At 39.7% G+C, this 25,341-nt stretch overlaps 1 protein-coding gene across 2 annotated transcripts in view; it reads left to right on the forward strand.

Moving 5' to 3' along the window:
• l(2)gl (LLGL domain-containing protein l(2)gl) overlaps window positions 1–25,341 on the forward strand; it is a 74,888-nt gene that overhangs the window by 21,317 nt on the left and 28,230 nt on the right. For both annotated transcript variants that reach the window (XM_065218198.1, XM_065218199.1), the window contains exon 3: window positions 6,288–6,971. In XM_065218198.1, coding sequence (XP_065074270.1) covers window positions 6,888–6,971 — 84 coding nt within the window. In that variant the 5' untranslated portion in view covers window positions 6,288–6,887. The remainder of the gene's footprint in view (window positions 1–6,287; window positions 6,972–25,341) is intronic.

The following is a 25,341-nucleotide window of genomic DNA, read 5'->3' on the forward strand; positions in this document are numbered from 1 at the left end:
GTCACATCACGGGGAAAACGAAGTGAAGTTACCAGTTGTAACTCACGGTGAAATGATTGCCGTGTAAATCAAATGAGAATCACTTCACCGTGAGTGATAAGTTGTCAGTTCACCGTGAAGTGACATTGGTAATATCTAATATTTCACGACGCTTTCTGAATGTATAAGAAGATTTATGTACTTTCAAGAAGTTTCTTGATGATATAGACTACCGCTCACTGTAGTAAGCAGGCTTGCAATTGCTCATTACAGCTAAAATGCTATTTTTCGTAATTATGAAACTATGAGATACTATAATGGTAATTTTTATTTGTAAGAAGCAAGAATATGTGGCAAAGTTTGTGTATGACATAAAAAAATGTCAATTTTGCTTTCAGAAGGTCACAGCTAGCAATGGTAGGATCGCTGATTGCTCGATCATCACGTTGCTCATCGTTACAGCTAATCACTATTGTGACCCTCTGAAAGCTAAATTGACAGGTTTTATGTGTCATACACACACTTTACCTGCTCTACTTGCATCTTATAAATAAGAATTATCATTAAAACATTTCATAGCTTCATAAATCCGAAAAATAGCATTTCAGCTGTAATCATCATTTGCAAGCTTGGTAGTAAGACAACTGTCGGTAGACTGTGGACTATGCTCGCTGTTTAACTTGATCAAGTTTAATAACCTTTAATTGTACTCAAATTGTCATTGTATGAAGGGCATAAAACGGTTTCGGGATAAATGAGAATCTCCTTCCAACAACAGGATTATAAAACCGATAAAAAACAGGCCATCCAACGGTAAGATGTCCCAAAATGAGTGGGGAGAAGAGCTCGCCCTCCTTTCACAAAATGTTAAAGACAGAAAGTTGGAATTTCCACTCTCTCCATATATTTCGTTTCGATCGGGACACTCCCGTACCCTGCATCTATATAATGCTTCATATAATAATGGAATGAACGTTAAGAGAAAAATAAAGGAACGATCTCACCCGATATATTGCAAAAGAATTCATGACATCACGATGATTTCGAAGAGGTCCCTGTCGCTACGTTTTCAACTTGTGTTAAAAACAGCACTCTCTCGCCTTCCGTTCCTCATCAAACACGAAATACACTCTGGCTGCTCAAACTAGAGGGATCTCAGCAGAGAAAAAAAACAACGTCCACTTTCCATAACCAATCACTCGCGACACAACGGCTTCAGTTCTCCAGTACACAATCTGTACGACGCAGCGAAAGCTTTTCACCTGTCGAATCAGCTTGCGACTAACGCCGAAATCAGAACCGGCAACTCCAACGAACGAAAATAAAAGTCTAATAGCCGCTACGGCACACTTCGATTGCATTTGTATACTTTCAAGAAGTTCCTTGAACTTACACTCAGTTCCATGAACTCAAGCCTCTATTAAGTTCCCTGAATATGTGGAATGTTCGACGAACTCCTGGGATTTTCCGTCAACTTCTATGAAGTTCCCAGTACTTCAAAGGTTTTTCCATAGCTTACAACTTTCAATTTTTCGATAACTACAACTGAATTTTTGCCCAGCTTGCTGAACTTGTACGAATTTCAAATAATTCATACAATGTTCCGTAATCATCTACAATGTCTCCATTATCTTCTGAAATTTCTGAGCTTCTACAAAGTTCTCTGAACTTATTATTAACTTCTATGAAATTTCCTGAACATCTACACATTTTGCCGAACGTCTATAAATCTTCTACTGATCTTTAACAAAATTCCCTGTAATAAACTTATACTAAGTTCACTGCATTATTATAAAGTTTCTTAAACTTTTAGGATTTTCGATGATTTTCTGCAACGTTTCCTAAACTTCTACGGAATTCCATAAATTCACAAAACCAATTAACAAATGCCCTTGTACCTAAGAGAAGGTCTTGGAGCACTTTTACGCAGTTCCCTGAAATAAAACAGAGATTCCCTAAACTTCCACGAAGTTCCCACGTCTATGAAGTTTTCCCAAATTTTAACAAAGCTCTCTGAATTTATAAGAACTTCTCTGAAGCTCTGGGAATTTCTCCGAATTCAACATCAAATTTCTATCTCTTATGGTTCATGAGTTATGATTTTTTTAAACAAGCAGATAGGGTGGCCCTGGGAAAATTGACTTTCTTTTAATATATTTTTATACGTTCATTTATCATAAAAAAAAGTTTGTTCTGGCAGATTTTAGAACATTTTATGGCGCAGATTTTTGCTGAAGCAACTAAGTTGTTTTCTCTTTAATTTGAAAAGTTATGGCTAGTCTTTGCTGAAAACGTGACCTTTTTGACGTAGGACTACATCTGTGATTTTTATATGGTGGTACACTTTATGAAAACCGAAAATGGAACATGTAACAAAATTATGAAAGATTTTGAACATTAATAACTCAGCTGCCCCTAGACCAATTTCAATAATTTTATCACCAATCAATCAGAAATATTTCTACGCATCAAAAGCAACTGATGATTTTCAACAAGAAACTATTGAAAAAGTGGTAATGTTAAGCATTGTCCAATATGCAAATAAAAAGTGTTAATTTTATCACTGTTTTCATGAAATAAACGGTCTTCCCAAACCCGGTCGTCATAATCGAGTACCACTTAATGGCAGGTGGTAGGTTAGATAGTCTACTCTTCTACCTATCAAGCAACAATGACTGGTCGTGGCAAAGAAGGCGCCAAGCGTCATCGCAAGGCTCTTCGTGATAACCGCCATCCGTCGTCTGGTTCGCCGTGGCGGTGTCCAACGTATCTTCGGTTTGATCTACGAGGTGTGCTGACATCCGTGATAGTGTCACTTACACTGAACACGCCAAGCATAAACGACCATGGATGTCGTCTACGCTTTAAAGCGACAGACACACTGTACGGTTTCTTAGGTTAAATCATCACCAACTTTGGCAACGAAATGTCCCTTTTCAGGGCCAACACGCTTCTTACAGTAAATAGTTGGAATAGAATTTATCTGTACCTGTTTGTCCATAGTCAGAACCACACGCCCCCAACGACCACATAAAATGCTCTCCAGAGTTGTAACCTTGTAACCAAACTTGGTAGCAGTGGTGCAAGTGATTTTGATCGATTCTCTTCATCAACTTTTTCTTTGCAAAAAATTACTACAAATTTGGTACGCCTACAATTCAAATACGGAAAGAGCTTAAATAATCCTACGTTAAGCTTCCGTTCGTGCCCCTAGGCATAGACGCTTATAAGAAAAAAAACGATCTTTCAAATGGAATTAAAAGTTTGAAAATCCGTATATGTACTCCATCTGATATATTGACAATTGAAAAGAGCATTTTTTCGAAGAAAGTTGCCATTAACTTTCTAATAAAAATTTTAGCAACCTGGTTGCCTTAGCAAAAACATACGTTATCAAAAGTTCTAAATGTGTCCAGAACGATGTTTTTACGAGAAATGAACGTATGAAAAGATATTCCAAGATTTTTTGGGGCCACCCTAACCTTGTTTAAAAAACATAACTCGTGAACCATAAGAGATAGAAATTTGGTGTTTTCGGCAAAGTTGTTTCAAATTGATTGTTTACAACTTTCTAAAACACTGCATTGGTCTATCTCAAATAATTAAAAAGTTTGCATTTTCAATTGACCCATTTTAAGGACCACCCTAATTTCACTAACATAAAAAGATCGGCCAAAAATTTGAAGAAACTTTCCCAAAGACACCATATATCTGAAACTGACGGTTTGGGCGCAAACATTTTTGTCTGCCTAAATACGGCTTTGAGACCATTGTGCATTGGCCACAACCGAAAATGTTCCGAGTACTCCCGGCTGTACGTATAATGGGAGGCTAGGCTATTACCGCTAACTGCACAGCTGGTAAATAATATTCTGATCCAAATTGATCAAAAGATTCAATTATCAGATAGTAGTCGTCGCCTACATAAAAACTGCACCCAATGAGAAATGGAATCCCCTTTTGAAAGCTCTGCCTGACAGTGCGTCTCGAAGAGGACCAATCCATCGCAGGTTTGTGAACCCGTTTCCGAAGCCCACAAACTTGAACCCTACACACTCGCTTCACGTAGGTGGAACGGGTTGCGCAGAGTGTGGCTTCTTCTGCATTTCGGTTGTCGCCATCCATCGTAGGAGTGTAAAAGTCGTTCACGTAGGAGGAGGTGCAACTGCACGGGATGAGTTGAGTGATTCACATCTACAGACGATTTCACAGTGTGAGCTTGAGTGTGTGCAACTGACATCTTGATTGTTTTTTTTTTTGCGATAACAAAAGTGAATTGTTGTTGGGCTTCCCCTTTCCGATCCCGGTAGATACGGTGATGGTCGTTTGCCATTTCCGGTGCTCAGTCGTCGTCAATTGAGTATTACTTTCCATCATCGAATCCGACAGATGTCGCACCCGCCAATGGTGCATATACCAACTTTGCTGTGTTGAGATTTTCAGAAAATCGACGATTTCTCTTCAAATACAATAATGACCCGATTTTGTAAGTCCCTCCGCGCGCATCATAGTTCTATCTTTCAATAATTTCACATAACCGTAGTTCGACATCTTTCTTATTCATCTTGAAGATGGATGTTTAAGGTATAGTTTGGTGCAATATGACCAATGAAAAAAACGCATGGGGCTGACAAAATCGTGTCCTTACTGTAATACTATTTTCGATGATAATTTTTTTACATAAGACATAATATATCGAACAATGTGCATCATTATCGAAATCTTTAATTAAAAGCGGAATTCTTCATACATTAGTAAGTCGATTTTCCACTAGCTCATACGATCGAAGGCAGCTCGCCCTCCTGTTGTAAGTGCTGTCAGAAGTAGTACGGAATACCTATACTGAAACTCAGCACTGATGGCGTTAAGCTCCAACTCGGATTAACACTTAATCCCTTCCCTGTTCGGATGATCTGCAAAATGTTTGCTTACACACTAAAATTACAACAGCCGAGCAGTTCTGCAATTTAGTTTGCTGAGATTCAGTAAAGCAATTGCCAAGACTCAGCTAACAAATAACAGTTTGCTGAGATATCAGCTAAAAAACAGATATCAGCAAAAGTAAATGCCGAGGTAATCGGCTGTTGAAGATTTTACAGAGCTAGATTAAGTGTGTAGAGTCGTGTTGATTAAATCTGATGTCGACATCAAAGCAGCCGGACATTCTTGATCGGGATTTAATCCGAAGATAATACCGGTTGGAGCTTACCACAATGAGTGACGTACGATTTTAGAAATAATGTCTCCATACGAATGAGTAAAAGTGACTCACTCTCTGAGTAAGATTCGTTTTCAGTGTAATTCTGCAATGTCTACTTGATAGGTTTGAAGTTGCTGGTTGATTGGTCCATCTTCAAGTTTAAGTTTAAGTCAGAATCCCTAATAAAAAATAACCATAAACGAACGATAACCCAAATCATCGAACCATTCCACAAATGGTTTGGATGATACCCAGAACACGTCGTTAAGCAAATTAACCATACAATTTTGATTAGGGATTGTTTGTATTTATGTACCACGGATAATATTGCAGAACCTGCGTAGAAGAATGGAAAGCATCCAGATGTCCTGTCTTGTCTTAGGTTTTAACCAAAGGAAAGGAAGATGATACTGCATAGTGACAGAGAGAGCGGAACATGTTTGCATTTATATAGATAGAAACAAGTTGGATTTATGCTCGGTGAGTTTCCCTGCCAGTCGATCGTTGTGGCGTACTGTTTCTTTTCGGTGCCACTTGGTGCATATATAATTTCACCGGATACTGTCCTGCGGGGCTTGTTGATGTTGTTCTAAGGCAGCGACGATGGGTTCGGCTCGAATTTGTGTTGTCTTTTTTTCTCTCTCTACAGAGCCTATTATCTCTGTGTTGCTTTATTATGTTTTCCTGTGGTGTCACAGTGTGTACGAGGGTTCGGTATCGGAGTTTTTGTTATGAGTCATTTTCATTAGAAAATAACTCCGGGAGGTTTTTTAGTGTTCGATACACGTAATGACTGCTGGTAAGACAACCGCACATACTAAAATTAAGCTTCACCAGGATTAATTTATCATCATGTAATTTTCATATGTCTACTTTAAATGCTTTGTCCACCGTAAATTTATTTGCTGCGCATCGAAAAATGCAATGAAACCTAACAAATTTGTTTTGGGTGTAAACTTCTCGTTCCATTCCTCACCGCATTTTTCTCCGTCCAAGAGGGGCATTGATCGATCAGTTTACTAGATTGTACAGTAGCTGTACACTGGTGTGTAAGTAGTAATCATTCACCCCATACTGATTCCGTGTTCATTTGCTGCTATTTTTTCAGGAACGAACCCTGGATCGAACGAAATCTATGAACTGGACCGTTCCCCTGCCATCTTCCGCCGCTGTCGTTCGTTGTTCGATTCCATGACAACGAAATCCATCCCGAAGCATCATCAACTGCCCCACTACTGGAACCATCAGCACTACCACCGCCACAGTGCCGAAATCAGTCGAATCGACCACAACCAATCCGGTGAAGAACGTTGGACGGGTTTTCTTACTGAGTGGAGCGTATAGGTAATTGAAGATCGAAGGCTAACACCCTTCCGGAGTAGTCCGGCGTAATAGGCGAGATAGCAATGGTCCAACAGTGATCTCCGCGGCTTCTATCGGCGCAGTGAAACCAGTGTAGAAACCTCCAAGAGGAAAAGTACAGAAACAGATAAATCTTGGTTCATCACGCAGCATCAATCTACCGGTTGCCTTCTGACCGACCGCAGAGAAGATCGCGCAATTTAGAAGAAGAGTTTTTGTGGAAAAAAAAGAAGGAGAGTAGTGGAATTTTCTGTTTGTATGTGCACGTGGCGAGAGTGAGAAGAAGAGAAGAGTAGAGAACTTAGAGTAGAAGAACACTGGACCAGAAGCATCCACAGCAGCAACAATGTTGAAATTTATACGAGGAAAAGGCCAACAACCTTCGGCCGAGCGGCAGAAGCTGCAGAAGGAACTATTTGCATTCCGGAGGGTAAGTGGCTACCAACTACTACAACACATCTAATCAACTTTCGGACATTGTTTTCCTCGGATCGAGATGGTTATCTCGCGTGTTTCTTAAATGGGGCTAGTGAGTGAATTCTTTCGAAAAATGTTTTATTCATCCGTTTCGTTGCGTCGTCTCGCGGCGGGAGAAGAAATGGGCCGAAGTAGTTCATACAGCAAATTGCTTTTAAATGGCATTAGAAGATTTTTTTCTCGAATGGGAGTGAGGAATGAGGGCGTCCTTCCTGCTGCTGTGTAGCACACCAACCACGTCCATCTTGGTAGCGATAAACAAAAAAAAAATGTTATGTGAAATAATTATACGTGCGAGAAAGGCAAAGCTAAACTACTCACACACGGCACGAGAGGGCGTCGTTTGTGCTTGCCCGCGAAGGTCTTACCCGGTCTCACCTCAACTTAAGAACGGCAGCGGCGTATATTTTGGGTCGTCGTAATTTCTTGGGAATTAATGAAAGTGGTGACGGTCGGGTGCTGTGCTTTTGTTTTGCTGTCAACCTCAAGTCTAGTTGTTGATGCAGTGCTGTTCGCAGAAAATTGCTGCTCGCTAGGTTTGGAAGTTGACCTAGGTTTGGAGGGAGCATATGGCTATATTACTCTGAGTTCGTAGGAGCTGATGCTTACATTGTTCTTTGCTAGAAAATGCCTACAATTACTAGTAAGCAAATAAATTTTGTTTTATGGACGCTCATGGCTGTACAGTTCGTATTACGCTAAAACATTTTGGGACTGTTGATTTCAGGTCCAGAACTATTCGAGGGTCCTGAAGACGTTGGAGATGTGTTCAGGGGACTACAAAGGCCGATGGATTACAATACTTAACGAGTTTGAGAGTCCTTCTTAGTTCTAGCAAGACACCTTATGCCTAGTTCTTCCTAGTATATGACTTTTAAAACTCGTAACAGCCTACATTTTGGAGAAGACAGCATGTTGCTATTTGCAGGCATTCATGAGTAACACGGAGTATTAGAATTATGTTTGAGTGTTTTTAAAAGTTTATTTACAGGCTTTAGAAGCTTTCCTAAACCTTACTATAATAATGAATAAAACACACACACACACACACACACAACTGGGTGGCGAATAGAGCTGGGATGGTTGCTATACAAGTTAAGGGCAGATACCCCATTCAAGAAGTGGTTGCGAGCTCATACGAAGGTATCGTGATCGGAATCTTCATATGTAGTTGTTACGCACCCCCGAGATGGACGATGGAGCAGTTCCATGAGATGCTGGATGGACTTACTGAAGTGCTGATCGAACGAAGACTGGTAGTCGTCGGAGGAAACTTCAATGCTTGGGCAGTGGAGTGGCAAAGCAAATGTTCCAATGCAAGAGGACACAGTCTGCTGGAAGCTCTGACAAAGCTTGAAGTTATGCTATCCAGTGAAGACATCAATCCATTATCGACGAACACGGAGAATGAGAGCGACCCAAATTTGAGTTTAGTTCACTCATAATCGCCAAAAGTGCAGGAACTCAGCGATGAATAAATTTGCCTCATGTTTTCCCAAGTTTTTCCAGGATTTTCCAGGGAAAAATTCCCGAATTTGAGAAAAGTAAAGATTGGATTCACTCAGTCTATTGGTACTACTCCGATACTGAATAAAATTTTCGTCAATTTCCACATTTTCCGGCAGATTTTTTAGGTTTTCCACAGGAAACCATGAGACAAATTGTACTCATCGCTGAGTTCCTGCACTTTTGGCGATCATGAGTGAACTAAACTCAAATTTGGGTCGTTCTCATTCGCCGTGTAACTTTCTGCAGTCCGTCACTGGTGGCAAACATGAATTGAAGAGTGTGCGAAGTAATCATCAGGCGATCCGACATGACATCGGCCAAAGGAATACTGTGGCAGTACGGAGCAGAGGTTGAAACTGTTGACGTTTTTTACGACACTCGCTTCGTTGTCATGCGCGACAGTCTGTTTTTATTCGTACTCTCATGCTCTACCGTCGTCTCTCTCACACAACACAACCGGTAGAATAACATTCGAGCAAAAAGAAAATGTTCAAATAACTATCATATGATATGAGTGATTTTGTTCTAATTCCTCAGTTTGGTGTAAATTAAACCATTTCTGACCAGAAATGTTATTCCTAGGACATCATAGCTTGATTTTTTCAGAATTCACACAAGCACAACATCAGCAGCTCTTATAATGAGAGAAACTAAAATACATACATTCGTGACGGTCTTCGGCGACAGTGTCGTATGACAAAGCCTGTCAAATGACATTTGAGTTTGGTACTGTACTATGATAGCTTGTTTTGCAAGTGTCGGAGGCAAAGGCAGTCGATTATCACAGAAAATGTGTCGACTACCGTGACCGCTTACAAGACTGGTACGGAGAACGAGAACTTGCGACCGGAACTGGAAGATGAAGGCCTTCGACAAGGATCTTTTCGTTGAAGCACTCCGTGTGGATAGGGGCATGTAGGGAGATCGATATTGTGCCGTGATAACGATCGACGTCAAGAATGCGTTCAACAGCCCCAGCTGGGAGGCCATCGCCGAAGCGCTGCATAGAATGAGGGTCCCTGACTACCTGTACAGGATCCTGAGTAGTTATTTCCAGAACCGGGTTGTGATCTACGAGACAAACATGGAATAGAGATCGATTAGGATAACAGCGAGAGTTCAACAAGGCTCCATCCTTGGTCCAACGCTTTGGAACGGCGTGCTAATGCTGAAGCTGCCCAGAGGAGTTGAGATCGTTGGCTTTGCGGACGATGTCGTCTTGACGGTAACAGGAGAGACGCTGGAAGAGGTGGAAGTGTTGTCAACCGAGGCGATCGACATGATTGGTAACTGGATGCAAGGAGCGAAGTTGCAGATAGCCCACCACAAAACGGAAGTGCTATTGATCAGTAACTGTAAAGCGGTACAGCGGATAGAAATCACCGTCGGGGAGCACGCCATAGCCTCGAAGCGTGTGTTGAAATACCTGTGAGTGATCATCGATGGCCGGCTAAACTTCAACAGCCACGTCGAACACCGCCTGTGAGAAGGCTTCGAAGGCCATCAACGCGATAGCATGAATCATGCCGAACAACGCTGGTCCCAGCCGTAGCAAGAGGCGTCTTCTGACCAGTGTGTCGTCGTCGATACTGAGGTATGGAGGTCCAGCCTGAGTTACAGCGCTGGAAACGAAGTTGAACCAAAGGAAACTGAGCAGTACGGTTCGGTTCATGGCCATGCGAGCCGTGAGTGCGTACAGAACCATCTCGTCGGAAGCAGTATGCGTTATCGGCATCACGCTGGCGGAGAACAGCGAGTGCTACAGGCGGAAAGAAGCCGGACAAAAATGGAAAGTTATGAGAGCGGAGTCGTTGGCTAAGTGGCAACAGGACCCGACCAGAAGGAAGTATCAGACATAATACACACAGTGTTACTGAGATATAAAATTATTCGTAACGTGGTCTGTTATAAAACATGTACCGTTTGTAGTTAAAATAACAAAAAATATAACAAGAAATCTTCCACATACTATCAAGAATATAAAAACTATTGTTAGGATTATATCATATTTTTAACACACCTTGTTGCAAAATAACCCATTAGGGTAAAAATTAAAAAGGTATGAACTGGACTTTATAACACGGTTTTGGGTAACATATTTTTTGAGTGTTTTCTATTTTTAGATTGTTGCTAAAATATTTAAAAAATCAACCCAACCCACCCCACCCCAACACAGCACCCCTCACTCTCTTTCCTTTTAGCCTGCATCACAAACACAAAAAGCGTCTATATAGCTGCCACAGGGATTCGAACCCAGACGTTTAACAATCTTGGCTAGAGGAAAATCTGGTGCCTTTACCATCTAGTCTATATCTACTGTTATCGAAGGAATAGATGCAAGCTAACCTTTTGTGTATGCCAGGCAGAGCCTTCTTAGTTCGCTGGCGCCGGCAACTGAGTTAAAAATAAATCGTGTGTTCCCAACACCTCTCACTTTCTGCACTCTTTCTGCACTGACGTAAACGGCTAAATATATTTGTAACAAAGTTTGTTATAATTCTCAAATATTGCCGTTTACATTGCACTCCCTAAAAATAAATTTTATTTTTTCTGATTATAAAGTAGCATAAGCATTAAACTTAGCTCTATGAAAGTAATTAATTTAAGTATATGTAACAAAACTTAAATAAGATGAAAGCGATTCATTCATTGCATATGCACTATTTGAATTCTAATACAGTGTTAGTTGCACATTTTGTTTGGTTATGCGTTGAGGTCTGTCTCCCACACCATTGCAAATTAAAGATATATTTGAGGTTTGTTTTGATTGCTAATGTTCGACGGTTAGTGTTGCAATTTTCCATTGATCATTGTTATTTGTATATCATCAAAAACATATTGTTTTTCACAAATTGCAAAATATTTATTTCAAAAGGTGCACGCCAAAATTCATAGAACGCAACTGAACTGTTAATTTATGTTTTTGGATTCCGTGTATGAGCGAATATATCATTGATTCACACTATTATTGCGCAGCCTTTTGATCAGAAGCGTCTTGCAGTGACAATACCAATTTTATTATGCTAGTTGTGCATTCTTAATCACCACCGTAATATTTTCAGGTATTACGGAATCAATATATAGTAGCCTAGTCGCTTTGGGCTAGGTAGTTTGATTCGACTTGCGAAATGAGGCCCCTGGATTTCCATCGAGTTAGGGAGAATCAAGTTAAGGAGAGATCGAGTAAAAGAGAGTTGAATGTAATAATTTATTTAATTCTTAGCATCCCAATCAGAAGACTACTGATCTGAGAAGAGAATGCTGTAAAAATAGGAGAAAAAGCACTAACTTTGGTCTATGGATTTAATATAAATCTCCCGTTCTAAAATTTTTCGTAGAAAAATGCATCATCTGGACAATACAAATGAATATGTTTGATTTTTAGTTTATCATTATCAAAAAATGCTTACCATCGAAATTTATTCATGGGCCCAATATTAGGGACACTTAGGCTGACAATAGGGACATTAACCCTATTAACCCAATTCCATGTGAAAAACTTTTCCGTAGCCCTTAAATAAATTTAAATTCTACAACCGGCTTAAGGCTAAAACAAAACAAAAATTAAAATAAAACAAACCGTTTAATTTTTCGTGCTACTAATGCTAACAAACTTAGTTAAAAGGTTGTTTTAATTTTTATTCGAACAAATTATGTAACAATTTTATGTCAAATACCATGATGATTTTTTATTCCTCATTTAACCACAGAGCTCTTAAAACAAGATTATATCAGCGGTTATTATGTATAACAGAAGTTGATATAATCATGATATAATTTTGTTATAACGTTCTGGTCGGGGAGTGGAACACGACGGAGAACGGTAGATGGATACACAGACTGATACCGATTCTTTCGACCTGGGTGAACAGAAAACACGGAGAAGCCAACTTCCACCTAACGTAGCACAACGACGATGAAACGCCGGAGCATGTGGTCTTCGACTGTCCAAGGTTCGAGGCAGTGCGAAGGGAGATGCCCGCCCTTAATGTGGAGAATGTCGTCGATGAAATATGTCGAGAGGAGGGCACTTGGAATGCCGTCATCAGAGCAGTCACGAAGATTATGTCGGAGCTGCAGCGTAAATGGAGAGAAGAGCAGCGACCTAGCAACGCCAGCTAGCGCTGAGAGTATGAGAAGTGCATGAGCAATGAAATCTTGGCAGAATCAATAAAACTTCTAAGAGAATCTTAGGAAATGGCTCTAGGATTGGCCCCATCGATAACAATCTCATGTTCTTGATTTTTCTTGGAACAATGCGTCAATGCTGTCTTAGTAATGACCCATTTGACCTAGTGATCGCTTATTCGCATTCGGTTGGATCCGTAATTTAAATGTATGTCGTACAATAATTAGATAATTATAATTAAGTGGAAATTCAGCTGCTACAACTTTCGAGTACAACAGGGAGTTATCAAATCCCACTCTTCTTGTTTCAAATAGTGAAATATAGTTCTGTGGAAAATAGCATAAAATGCAATTCGTTCAACAATCTGAAAGTTTACTATCGTCTAGTTCGGTTCGCTGTCTACTAAAAATAAACAATTAATCATTACTGCTCACTTTGTTTGGGTAGTAGCTACGTGATCTATGCAATGAGCAATGGCAATGAGTCATCAATCGCCAACCGAAATAAAGTAGACGGTACATTCATGACAAGCTTCCCCGTCGTTCAAATCGAATGCATCGCTGACTAAATGGTCGAAACTGAAAGTGACACATCGATTGAGATATCGCTTATCTAAAGCTTTTTATCGATATCATTAGAGTTTCCATGTTTGCCTAAGGCTAGGTACCGCGAAGTGGTGTTTGTTATCGTAAGTCATAATCTAGCTCCGAGGGAAAAAAAAGGCCACCTATTTCGATAACAGTACACCTTGCATCTTATCTAGACCTCAAGAGCACTTGGGCTGAGCACTGATAGAGGCTAGGTACAACCCGGACAAAGATTTCAATTCCTATGCCATGAAGCGCTCGTCTAAAGGCACAATTCTTTCCACATTCATTTAACGTCAAATACAATTTGAAGAACCGGTTTGCTCACGATTAACTGTATAATGGAGTATGTACTTCCACGTGAACCTCTCTGACAAACTAATTTTATTGTGAACAGAGCCCCACGGACTAACTTTATCGACACACACTGTTCAGTGATGACCCCATTTGCCTTCGCTTTTGTTTGGAGGTGAAGGTGAAGGTGTAGGAGGAAAATAATCATAATAATAGTATCAATTTCCTACGTGTTTCCTACACCTTCACGTTCCACGAGGGAACTATAAAAAGAAACCAAACGAACCCAGCGCCCGATATCTGTAAAGGTGTGGCCGAAGTACAAACTCAGCGACGGCGGCCTTTCGGTTTATCATTTCTCGTCGTAACAAGGTGTGGTGTTTCTTTTTCCGTGAGTCCTCCTCGTGTCTCTGGCTGGAAGACAGACGACACAGTCCAATGCACATCGCCCTACTAAAAGAAAAGAAAAAAATATCGTTCACATTCTAATGTATGCAGCTTCTCTTGATTTCTGCCCTGAGCTTTTATTGCTGTGGGCCTATGCAGGTATACAAATTTCCATCAGCCAAGCGAAGAAAGCAACACGTTCCCCCGCATTGCTTTTCTTCCGATGTAAAATGCACCTACACAACCAGCGTCATAGAACATAACGGTACCATCCCAAACCGACCGAACAGTCGAGCTCAGCCGATCTATCCTCCACGATTCGCTTGTTTTTCTCCTCGCGCGGTGCTCTCTTCCAATTCCATTTCCTTAACTTCTTCTGCAGCGGAGATCTCCGTTGCCATTGCTGCTGCTGTAAAAGGAAAAATTATGTAGCGCGAAAAGCTGATTCGCATCGGTTCGCAAGCCCGAAGAAACGAAAACAAAACACCATCATCGTGACATTCAATGACTTAATGCGGGCCAGCGGTAATTGCCCTTTTTTCTCGGTTGATTCCTTCCTAGATCACCACCACCGGTTTTCCTTTCGAGTTCGTTTCATGTACGTCCGTCGAGATTTAGGTACTTTGAGCTCTTCGTGACTGGTAGGTTGTCTTTAGAGTTACTTTGTAGTGTTTGCAGTTACGTCGTAAATCAGCTGCCCAGGTGTGAAGAACCCTTTGGCGCTCTCATCAACATTTTTTTCGGATTAATTTATTGAAGGGATTTAAGGGACTTAAGGGATTTGTTGACGCAGACAACCAGTAGACGTATATTCAGGATTGTTACCATATGAGTTAAGTTTCCCGTAAGGTTAATTCACTTTGAAAGAAAGAGACTCCGAATTCCCTTAGAATGCACCCAGAAATTCCTCTCGATTTACTTTAGAGTTCCCTGAAATTACAATCATAATCCCCGTAATAGTCTCTTAAGAACCATCTTAAACCTCATCTTTACTTCTCCTTACAATTTTCATAAGATACTTCTAAAAAAATACCTTGAAATTTTCAATCAAAACTCTATTGGAATTCTCCCCAGAGTTCCTTTAGAATTATCCCTAGATTTCTCCTACAACTATCCTCAAAACTATTTGGCTTTCGTTTCATAATTCTCTAGACAAGGATTCATAGTGTCATAATCAAGTTCATGAGAAATGTTTTTTTTTTTAAATCTGAGATCTTAAGATTTAACCCTTTATAAGGCCGTGGAAACCAAGCAAGGAAACTTGAAAAAATTAGTGGCAATATAGTTGCCACTGCCTTTGAAGTCCAAAAACCTTGGTGGCAATATGTTTGCCACTACCCTGCAGGTGCACTTTATTTTTGGAACGAATTGTAAGATAGACATAGATCAATTTCAATTAAGTTTTACGTGAAACAAATCAAAGCAAGGTGTTGCGCAAAGTGGTACCTTACACTTGGAACATTGAATTTTGGATCTCTTATTTTTAGCCTTTGCACTACATAGGCGACAGCGACGATAGGTAGCCAACTGTTCCAGTTTATGACTTCCAACATCTGAAAAGCGTAGATTATCTGGTACTCCTTCTTTTTGATAGTTTGAAGACATTGTAGGCTTCTTTGTAGAATATCTTGGTTTGCTTCGAAATATAGTTACCAACAAGGTCTCGTGATAACTTCAACCTGAACTGCAGCTGAGTCACGTGATTTCGCACATGGTTGTTAGATGCATGCAACAAGTATGCATTCGTAATAGCCAAAACAATGCAGAAATTGAAAATCCGCAGCCACCACCTCTGGCTTCTTCTACCGACCCCATACGTGCTTCTCTTTTGATCAAACCGATCAACTCCGCCCATCCGCTTTGTGTATTCCTGAACCGCTTTCGGACATACGATGGTTTTTCTGGTACCATCATGTTGCTTCCTTTCACACGTAGATGTCGCGGTTTTAGGATGGAATGCTGTAGTCAACATTGTTACCATTTTGGAATCTTGCCACACTACAAAAGCAACGTTTTTCTTCAAACGCCACTTGTACTCCCCTCTCAGGAAACGCTTTCACCTTTTCGGTTGGGACTCCCTAATAAACAAATACCATAAATGAACTGTATTCCGGATGGGTAAACTATCTCACAAATGGTTTGGATGATACTCCCAACACGTCGTTAAGCTCTCTTTTATGGTTATTTTTATTAGGGCTTTCTTTTGTACTTTTTTAAGTAGTACAGGTAGGTCCGATCTATTACTGTTCACTGTAGCCGTTGCATAAATTCCGTGATCATATAAGTATTGTAATATACCGTATGAGGCGAAGAAACTATCAAAGGTCACATGACCTTGAAATCCTTCATCAATTAGTTTCTGCGTTAGATTCTTGACTACATTGGCCCCTAGGCCTATAGTAGGAGACTTGTCATCGCGTTTGATAAATATCAAACTCAAATACGTAACCAGTCTCACTGTCGGCTCTTGTCCACACCTTATAGCCTCTCTTGATAGGTTTTAGTGGCATATATTGTTTCAATGTCGATCGCCCTTTGAACAGAATCATCGATTCATCAATCGATTGCGATGATGTGGACTGTACTGCTCTCTGGCATGCAGTGTTCAGTAAATCAAGAAGTGGACGAATCTTGTACAGTTTGTCAAAATGATCTGAATTCCGAATACGATTATCATTCAGATGCAAATTCTCTAAGATTTTTTTTGAATCTCTCGTCCGCAATTTCGTCCGTACGGAAAAATGAATCACTTGACCAGTACAAATCAACACTTGCAAGAGGCTTGAGACCCATCATAATGGTAATCCCTAGAAAAGCTTTGATTTCTGCTTCAGATCAGTGGCGTCGCCCTAACCTCAATCTACCTGTTCAACAACTCGCAAAGCGTAAACAAACAAAAATATATTGCTTTGAATCGATACAAATTAGTGAAACTAGAAGACCCTATGCATTTTGAGGCCAATTTGAATTTAAATATGGCTCTAAATAACGTTTTCAAAGTGGTTGAACAGGTAAAAAGTGAGGTTACGCGACGCCACTGCTTCAGATACCGGTTCCCAGTGTCGACTTTGCTGTTGGTCTGCGTAGATGTTAGTTTGGGTAACTATAAGTTTCAAAATGTCATCGTCGAAAAACTGTGCGAAATAGGCTACAGGTCTTGCATTTCCCGGGACTGCATTCAAGACTTGCAAACGAACATTATCAAAATTGGCTGTATTGGGATCCTGGGACCAATCGCCTTTTTTTCCAGTCAACTTCATCATCGTCTGATTGGTCCACTTGGGAAAAATCTTCGCTTGATTGATCGTCATCCGATTCATCTGAAGCTGATGTTTCGGATAATGCTTGAGTAGTTGGCTTTCCTAATAAATCGGTAACATATATAAACGATATCAGATATGATCCAACAATATCATATAAGGTTAGCACAATGACCCGAATAGATGATTAGACACTTGCAACTGTTTTCAATGCGGGTAATCGTGCGTGGGTGAGGAATCGCTTTTAAATGCTTACGGTTGTGATAACCCGAAGAACACGGTTGTGGTTCATCAATGGATGTGTGCCGTTCAGTCCCACTGCCCTTAGCAGCATCATCTGAATCATCACTTCCTGCGAGAATATCGATCAGAGATGTATCTAGCTTGCTCAAGGTAGAGAGTTCCGGATCAGCTTCCAGTTCATCATCGGACACATCGGGATTATCAGGTAGTCCACAAATTTTCGCCAGCTCTCTTTCAACCTCGTCATCCGACTCTTTTAGCTGAAACGTAAAATAGCATGTAACAGTATTGCGAGCATTTTTCATTGTAGAAAACTGTAACATTTGGCATGAACTACAGATCAATGTTTGAAAAAAGTACATGGTCTAAGAAAGGAGTTCCAAAACAGTATATTTCTATTGAAAAACTTACCAACTTGTGGGATTTGTAATGAGTTTTAGCTGATATTCGTATTTCCGTATTTGTTTACACAAAAATGACTCCCAAATACTCAGTTTCCACTTGTTCCGGCTCAAAAAAAAAAAATAGAAGTGTTGCCAGATATCAGAAGTAGCCAATGCACGGAGAAAAAAAAACTGCAACGGGATTGTTTGTGTGGAGAAAAAAATACAGATTGTTGGTGGCAATATAGTTGCCACTGCCTTCTAAAGGGTTAAATACGCAATAAAGGGTGTCCCACATAAAATTGCATTACGGAAAAACACTGTAGAAAATTACCTAGTTGACCGATCCTTTTCAAACTCTCAGACAGCTTTTGGCATATTTATTTCATTCAACTTCAATAACATAACCGTTCGCTCGCACCTTACGCTTAACTCCACTCATTAGCTTCTGTTATCTGGCTGCAGCTTCTTCTGTACGGAAACCCACTTTTTCTTCATGTCTTCCTCAGATTTGACCTGGGATGGGATGCTTCCGTAGTGCCTGCTTCATAATAGCTCAGTATTTTTCGATGGTCCTTGGTTCCGGTGCGTTGGGATGGTTCATGTCCTTGGGTACGAAATTGACCCCGTTGGCTTCGTACCACTCCAGGACAACATTTGAATAGTGGCACGAAGCTAGATCCGGCCAGAAGAGCGTAGGGACCTCGTGTTGCTTCAACAGAGGTAGCCGACGCTTCTGTAGACACTCCTTGAGGTAGATCCCCCCGGTAGTCTTGAACGGCGCACTCCGTTTGCCACATGAGCAGATCGCTGGCCAAATAATGTATTTCTTGGCAAACTTTGAAAGTTTCTGCTTCCTTACTTCCTCCGGAACATCAAACTTATGCTGGGCAGTGAAGAACAGTAGCCCCGGAAGCTGCCGGAAGTCCGCCTTGACGTAAGTCTCATCATTCATGATGAGACAATGAGGCTTCGTCAGCATTTGGGTGTACAGTATCCGGGCCCGTGACTTTCCCACCGTATTTTGCCGTTCGTCACGATGTATGCAGTCCCTCCCGGTCCTTGGCTTGGACAGATTCAACTTTTTGGCCACATGCCTGACCGAAGCATTGGGATTCCGGTTAAACGCTTTCACGACACGCTTGTGATTCTGATCACTAATAGAACATCCATTCTGACCGCATTTCTCCTTCCGTTCGATTCTCAGAGTTTCGTAGTAACGTTTAATCACACGACTCACCGTTGACTGCACGATTGCGAGTTGTTTTCCGATGTCCCGATGAGAGAGTTGAGGATTTTCCAGGTGCTTGCCCAAAATCAATTCGCGACGTTGCTTTTCGGGTGACGTCATTTTTTTCAACTTTCGAAAAACTGTCAGCGATAAAAATACAGTGTTAACAATACACTCTAAACTACTTCTACCCAAATTTTCAAGAGAATATACCCAATGGGTAATTTTCTACAGCGTTTTTTTTCTATGATGCAATTTGACGAGGGACACCCTTTATTTTAAGTTAAAAATCTCGCACAAGTTCAAGAATGTGAAAAACTGGTCCAGCCTGGTATAATCTTAAAATTTTGTCATGCAATCTTTCAATAGAATTTCAGTCCAAGTTTTCAAATGATCGTAAATCTCATTGTTTTCAAAAAAAAATCCAAGATCAATCTATCAATTCTGCCTCTAGTGTCCATCCAATAATAGACAAGTAACTTAGAGGCATTGCAAAATTCTGAGACTTTTAAGAATATTTAAAATTAATTTAGAGAAAATTATCTAAATTATGGAGCATAATTTGACAATTTGTTACGATCTTGACAACTTAAAAAGTTCTAAAAATGTATGTGTTATGTTTTGTTTTCAATGCAGATTTCGTGTTCAATTCCATTGAAAATCTGTCAGAAATCCTTTACAATATCCCTAGATTTCCTCTACAATTCTCCTCCACTCATTTGGTATTCTCATCTTAATTCTCTAGCCAATGCCTTGAAATGCCATAATCCTAAAATGTTGTCCTAAGCCAGAAGCCATGATTTTTTTTTAATCTGATATCTTTAAAAATCTTTAAATCAGTGTTCACTCGGCTGTCGACAAAAGCAGGCCACTCTCGATGTGTGCCACGCGATCGTCTGTTTTCTCGGCAGCAACCATTGTGTGGTCCTGCTCATTGTTCTTCATCAGCAGTTCTTTCGGTCGATGCGTCGTCGACTTTGGAAAGCAACCGTTTCGTGATGAGTGTGTGAGTGTTGACCACGTTTTGCGTCCATACAATGAAACCTCTGGAAGCAGCTCCAGTTCTGATGGAGGAGGCTTTTTGGATAGCGTAAGATAAAGTGTTTATTGTGTTGTACCTTTTGATTATACTTTTAAGATGTTTTGTATAGTGAACAAGAATCCTCGGCTCTGTAAAGTTAATTCGTAAAAGCCTTATCAAATAAATTAATGAGCAAAAAAAAAATCTTTAAATTAATATTTGAAGTCATAAATCTCGCAAAGTTGAAATGTATCTTATGTCATTAAAAAAAAGTCCTAGTTCGAGAATTCAACATTAGAATAACTGCAATCACTTTGGGTTCTCAGTATGTTATTAAGCAATATTTCAGCTTTATTTTCGAAAATTTTCAGCCCAAAATTATAATTTGTCCGCTATTGGCAGCCCTGCAACCAGTGTTGTAATTTCTTAAAATCAATTGAACATTTTTGATGAACATGAGAAAAGCAGCTATCCGCTATCAAAGGGAACCTCCATGGCATGGCTGATATCAGTTGCTTAGTCATTTGAAGAAAGCATGGATCATCCTCATTTGAGAAACTCCACTGTCGTATATCAAATGATAGTGAGTGACTCAATTGACAGTGACGATGAGCTTCGAATGAGAAAGGGGCCCTTCAAATTATGGTCATGTGAGAATTCGTTTTCACAGAATTGATTGAATGGTTGTATTGGTTCATCTTCAATCGAATGATATGAACATTAACAGCACCGCCTGCAACCATACAGATGCAGGCGATGTTTTTGTCGCTGGACAGCGTTGTCAGCACTGAAACATCGGAGAAAAGAAATAATTAGTGTTTGAGTTCTTCATTAAAAAAATAGGAAAATGTCGGTTTCGGCAATATCTTAACATATTGTCGTCAGGGGGTGAAAAAAGTCCTAGAGCGCTCAAATTTGGCCAATAGATGCTCCGAAACACAATGTATCTACATGCCAAAATTGAGCTCTCATGGACGTTGTTTACCCCCTGACGCTAATAGAATAAACTATTGGCCAAATTTGAGTGCTCTAGGACTTTGTTTACCCCCTGACGACAATAGGTTAAGGCATTGCCGAAGCCATCTTTTCCACTACCTCGTTTCCAGGAAAATAAAACTTTCCAAAGGTATCTGTCAGTGATAGATTTTCAAAAGTCTTTCAAGAATGATTAATAATTTTAAAAATCCAAAGTAAATTTTAAGATAATTTTAAAGGATTCTAGGGATGACACCAAGATATATCAGAGAAAAATACCAAACTACAGACTACGAAAGTCTCATGTAAGTTTAAGTGCTCTGACGACCGATTTCTTCATCTCCGCTTAAATCTTAAGCCAGGTTTACCTATATAGCTAACACATAAAGGGTGATACGGTCAAAATTTGGTCAAGGGAAAACGCGTGTAAATCGGTGAAATCGTTTATTTAAAAAATCAAATTAAATTTCTTTTTCAAGTTCAATTAGTATAAAATCCAGGAAAAATATTCAGTTAGGCTTCCGCTTTTCCAAATCCGAATTGCCGGGCCTTACGCTTGACCCCTGCCATCAGATTTTGTACAGCCACCTTGTCCACCTTCTTCGCCGCAGAAAGCCAGTTTGCCTCAATTGGGCGGAGCTCTGGCGTGTTGGGAGGGTTCTTGTCCTTGGGAACCACCTGCACGTTGTTGGCGGCGTACCACTCCATGGCCTTTTTACCGTAATGGCAAGATGCCAAATCCGGCCAAAACAGTACGGAACAACCGTGTTTCTTCAGGAAAGGCAGCAGACGTTTATTCAAACACTCTTTCACGTAAATTTCTTGGTTGACAGTCCCGGAAGCTATGAAAATGCTGCTTTTCAAGCCACAGGTACAGATGGCTTGCCAAACCAGATATTTCTTTGCGAACTTTGACAGTTTCATGTGCTTGAAAACATCTGCTACCTCTCCCTTCCTTTTGCCGTATAAAACTCCTGTCCCGGAAGCTGCTTGTAGTCGGCTTTGACGTAGGTTTCGTCGTCCATTACCACGCAGTCAAACTTCGTCAGCATTGTCGTGTACAGCCTCCGGGATCGCGCTTTGGCCGTCGTATTTTGTTTATCATCGCGATTTGGAGTCACTACCTTCTTGTAAGTCGATAGTCCGGCTCGTTTTTTGGCTCGATGCACGGTTGTAGACGATACACCCAGCTTATTTGCGGCATCTCGGAGAGAGAGGTTAGGGTTTCGCTTGAAACTACCGGCAACTCTCTTTGTCGTATCAGCGGCTTCCGGTTTTCGATTTCCCCCCGATCCAGACTTCCTGGCTGTCGACAAACGTTCCCCAAACACTTTAATTACATTTGTAACGGTTGATTTGGCAACTTTTAGCGATTTTGCCAACTTTGCGGTCGAGTAGCTCGGATTTTCGCGATGCGCGAGCAAAATTTTGATACGCTGCTCTTCTTGCTTGGACGGCATTTTGACAACTGAAGAGTGAATTCCAAAATCAAAATAGGAGCAACATTCTACACACACACACACACCTTCAAAATGAGGAGTGTTCAGGTTTTTTAAATGCAAAATTGAAAGAAATACGTCAAGTTGATATTGACCAAATTTTGACCGTATCACCCTTTACGAGCGTCGCTTTTGATTATTGTTTAAATTATTAGAGACGCAAAATTCAGCTCCGAAACAATTTTGGAAATAATTCCAATTGAGAGTGCATTATAACGAGGGCTCTGAGAAGAATTCTATGATGATTGGATGAGGATTCTAGGTCCAGTTCTAATAAGAATTCAAACTAGTTCTGAAATTTTGCTTAAGGGAGCTCTGATGAAAATTCCATGAAAATCCCGTGAGATCCAAAGATGGTCTCTGTGGATTTTCTAAATAATTATGGGGTGATTTCTGAAGATACTTGCACAAGAATTCTAAAGAGTTCGAAATAAATTCTGAGAATAATTCCAATTGAATCGAATTTTGAGGGTTCAATTTCAAAGGAATTCTGAGAAGAGTTTCAAAGTTTATGATGGGTTTTTGTTTTAAGAATTCTGAGGAAATACTATGGGAAGACTAAGGAGAATACGAATTGAATGCAGGGGAGAAGCCCAAGATTATTATAAGCAGAAATTTATGGAATTACTGAGGTTAATGGAAATTCTAAGTAGAATTCAAATAAATTTAAATTTATGGAAGGAGCCTTCAGGGAGTTCCTAGAAGAATGAATAAAATATCGAAAATAATCTACTTTAACTAATTATGTGTTATTACTTCATGCGTGAATTTAACGATTTACTTAGTCGGAGACGCTTAACGTCAAATATCAGACTTAAAGTGGAGATTTTATACGATAGATGAGGAGATTAAATTATAGAGTTGATATATAACGGAACTATCAACTCGGCACTGTAAAAATTGTATGTACAAAGTAGAAAGCGAGCAAAGGACAATTTTGCGGAAGGTACGAATCGGTAGTTGTTTACATCAGATGGCGACTTGAGTGTAAAACAATCGATAGAACTGTTTCCGCACATCATAGGTACATGAGCAAATCGATAATCATCCCTTTTGCAGATTGTGGCAGGGGAAACACCCCTCACCATCCATCATTAACGGATGAGCTTGGTAAAGGAGATGCTCTATCCGATTCGTACCTTCCTCAAAATTGTCCTTTGTTCGCTTTCTACGTTCTATATACAAATTCCACACTGCCGTACCATAACGGAACTATCAACTCTTTACTTTCATCTCCTCATCTATCGTATAAAATTTTCACTTTAATTCTGATATTTGATGTTAAGCATTTCCTTATTTGCCTCTAAGTTTATAAGAAAGGGAATTATTCTAAAAAAAATCTTGAGATCATTCTGAAGAAATTCTGTGAAAAGTTCTTAGCGAATTATCAAAGTTATCTAGCTAGATATATCAAAATTTTAAAGATTTCGTAAGCAGAATTAAATTCAAGATCATAAAAAATGGGAATTACTATTTGCTAGTCATCATGTATAACGTAAGCAAAAGTAAATTATTCAAATCACTTCAAATGCTCTTCATAGGAGATTCCGTTGTGAGATTGGATTAAAATAGAAGAATTAATTAAATTTGATTTTAAGTTAAAGTTAATTTCAATTTCAAATCGTATTTGAATTTCTAAGTTACCATATAAATGGTTACTTATTTTGTATTTACTAGTCACTATTTGGTCCCTATTTCCGCAATTTTAGTCACTAAAGTCACTATTATTATATCGCATCAACACTACCAGCCCTGCGTGGTCCTTGGATTGATGCCATTCAATAGCTAACTTTTTTGTTTTTGAAAATAAGCAGTTGAGGAGCAGGGTTTGTTGCTGAGTTGATATCAAGCAACTTTGTTGAAGTAGCATTTTTTCTTTCTCTTAACGTTCTGTGTAATTTCTCGGAATTGAATTATGGCGAAGACAACAAAGCAAGAAGACTGGCAAATTTGCCAGAATCCAAGCGACAGATACAATGGCGCTGCGCTTGACTGAAGGTGGAAGCAACGCATAGAAAAGTGAGCAAATACCTTTACCTTTGAGCGGCAGATGACGCGAATGTACCTGTCTCATAGCGTTCGTATGAGAAAATGAAAGAGTTGCCAGTCTTCTTAATTTGTTGTCTTCGATTATGGTGTAGCTGAAGGTTCAGTTTTTCAGCTTTGAATCTTTTAAAACTTGTTAAAATGCACATTTTTACCCATAATGTTAATCCATATCTTTAAAGGTTACACGACATTATCAATTTTCTTTATAAAATACACCCTTTTCAAATGTTTATCACAAGTTAGAATTTGAAGGGGCACAACTTGCATTATACGAAAAAAAAAGTTTTTGTTAAGCTCATATAACATTAGTTTGACTATATTAATGTTTTCAATATATTTGGGTACATCTTCTTTATAAAAAGATATACCGAAAAAATTGTACAAAACATGCGTTTTAAGAAGCTTCAAAAGTCTCTCCAAGATTTCTTTCCCGAGAAACTGTTTTTTAGGTACACCCTAATTTAATTACGAAGGATACTCTAAAATGGGGACGTTGGGAGATAGAGATAATATTTCATCAACAAGGTTGCTTGAAATTACATAGGCTACAACTTTGATGATGTCTTTGTTTTCAAAATGAGAGATTTAGTTTTAGAATATCAATTAAGTTTAGATAGCCAGTATTTGCAACATTCGAAATGGACTTTTTATAGACCAAAGACTTCACCGAAGACGTCAGACTTCATAATATCAATGCTTAGGTTCTAGGACTGCTTTCTTGCTGAATTTCCATCTTCAGCTTCTTGTAACATATAA

The sequence above is a fragment of the Ochlerotatus camptorhynchus genome, unplaced genomic scaffold (assembly GCF_037179485.1).
Source record: "Ochlerotatus camptorhynchus isolate MF236.1 unplaced genomic scaffold, CSIRO-AGI_Acam_v1.1 ptg000084l, whole genome shotgun sequence".
NCBI classification, from domain to species: domain Eukaryota; kingdom Metazoa; phylum Arthropoda; class Insecta; order Diptera; family Culicidae; genus Ochlerotatus; species Ochlerotatus camptorhynchus.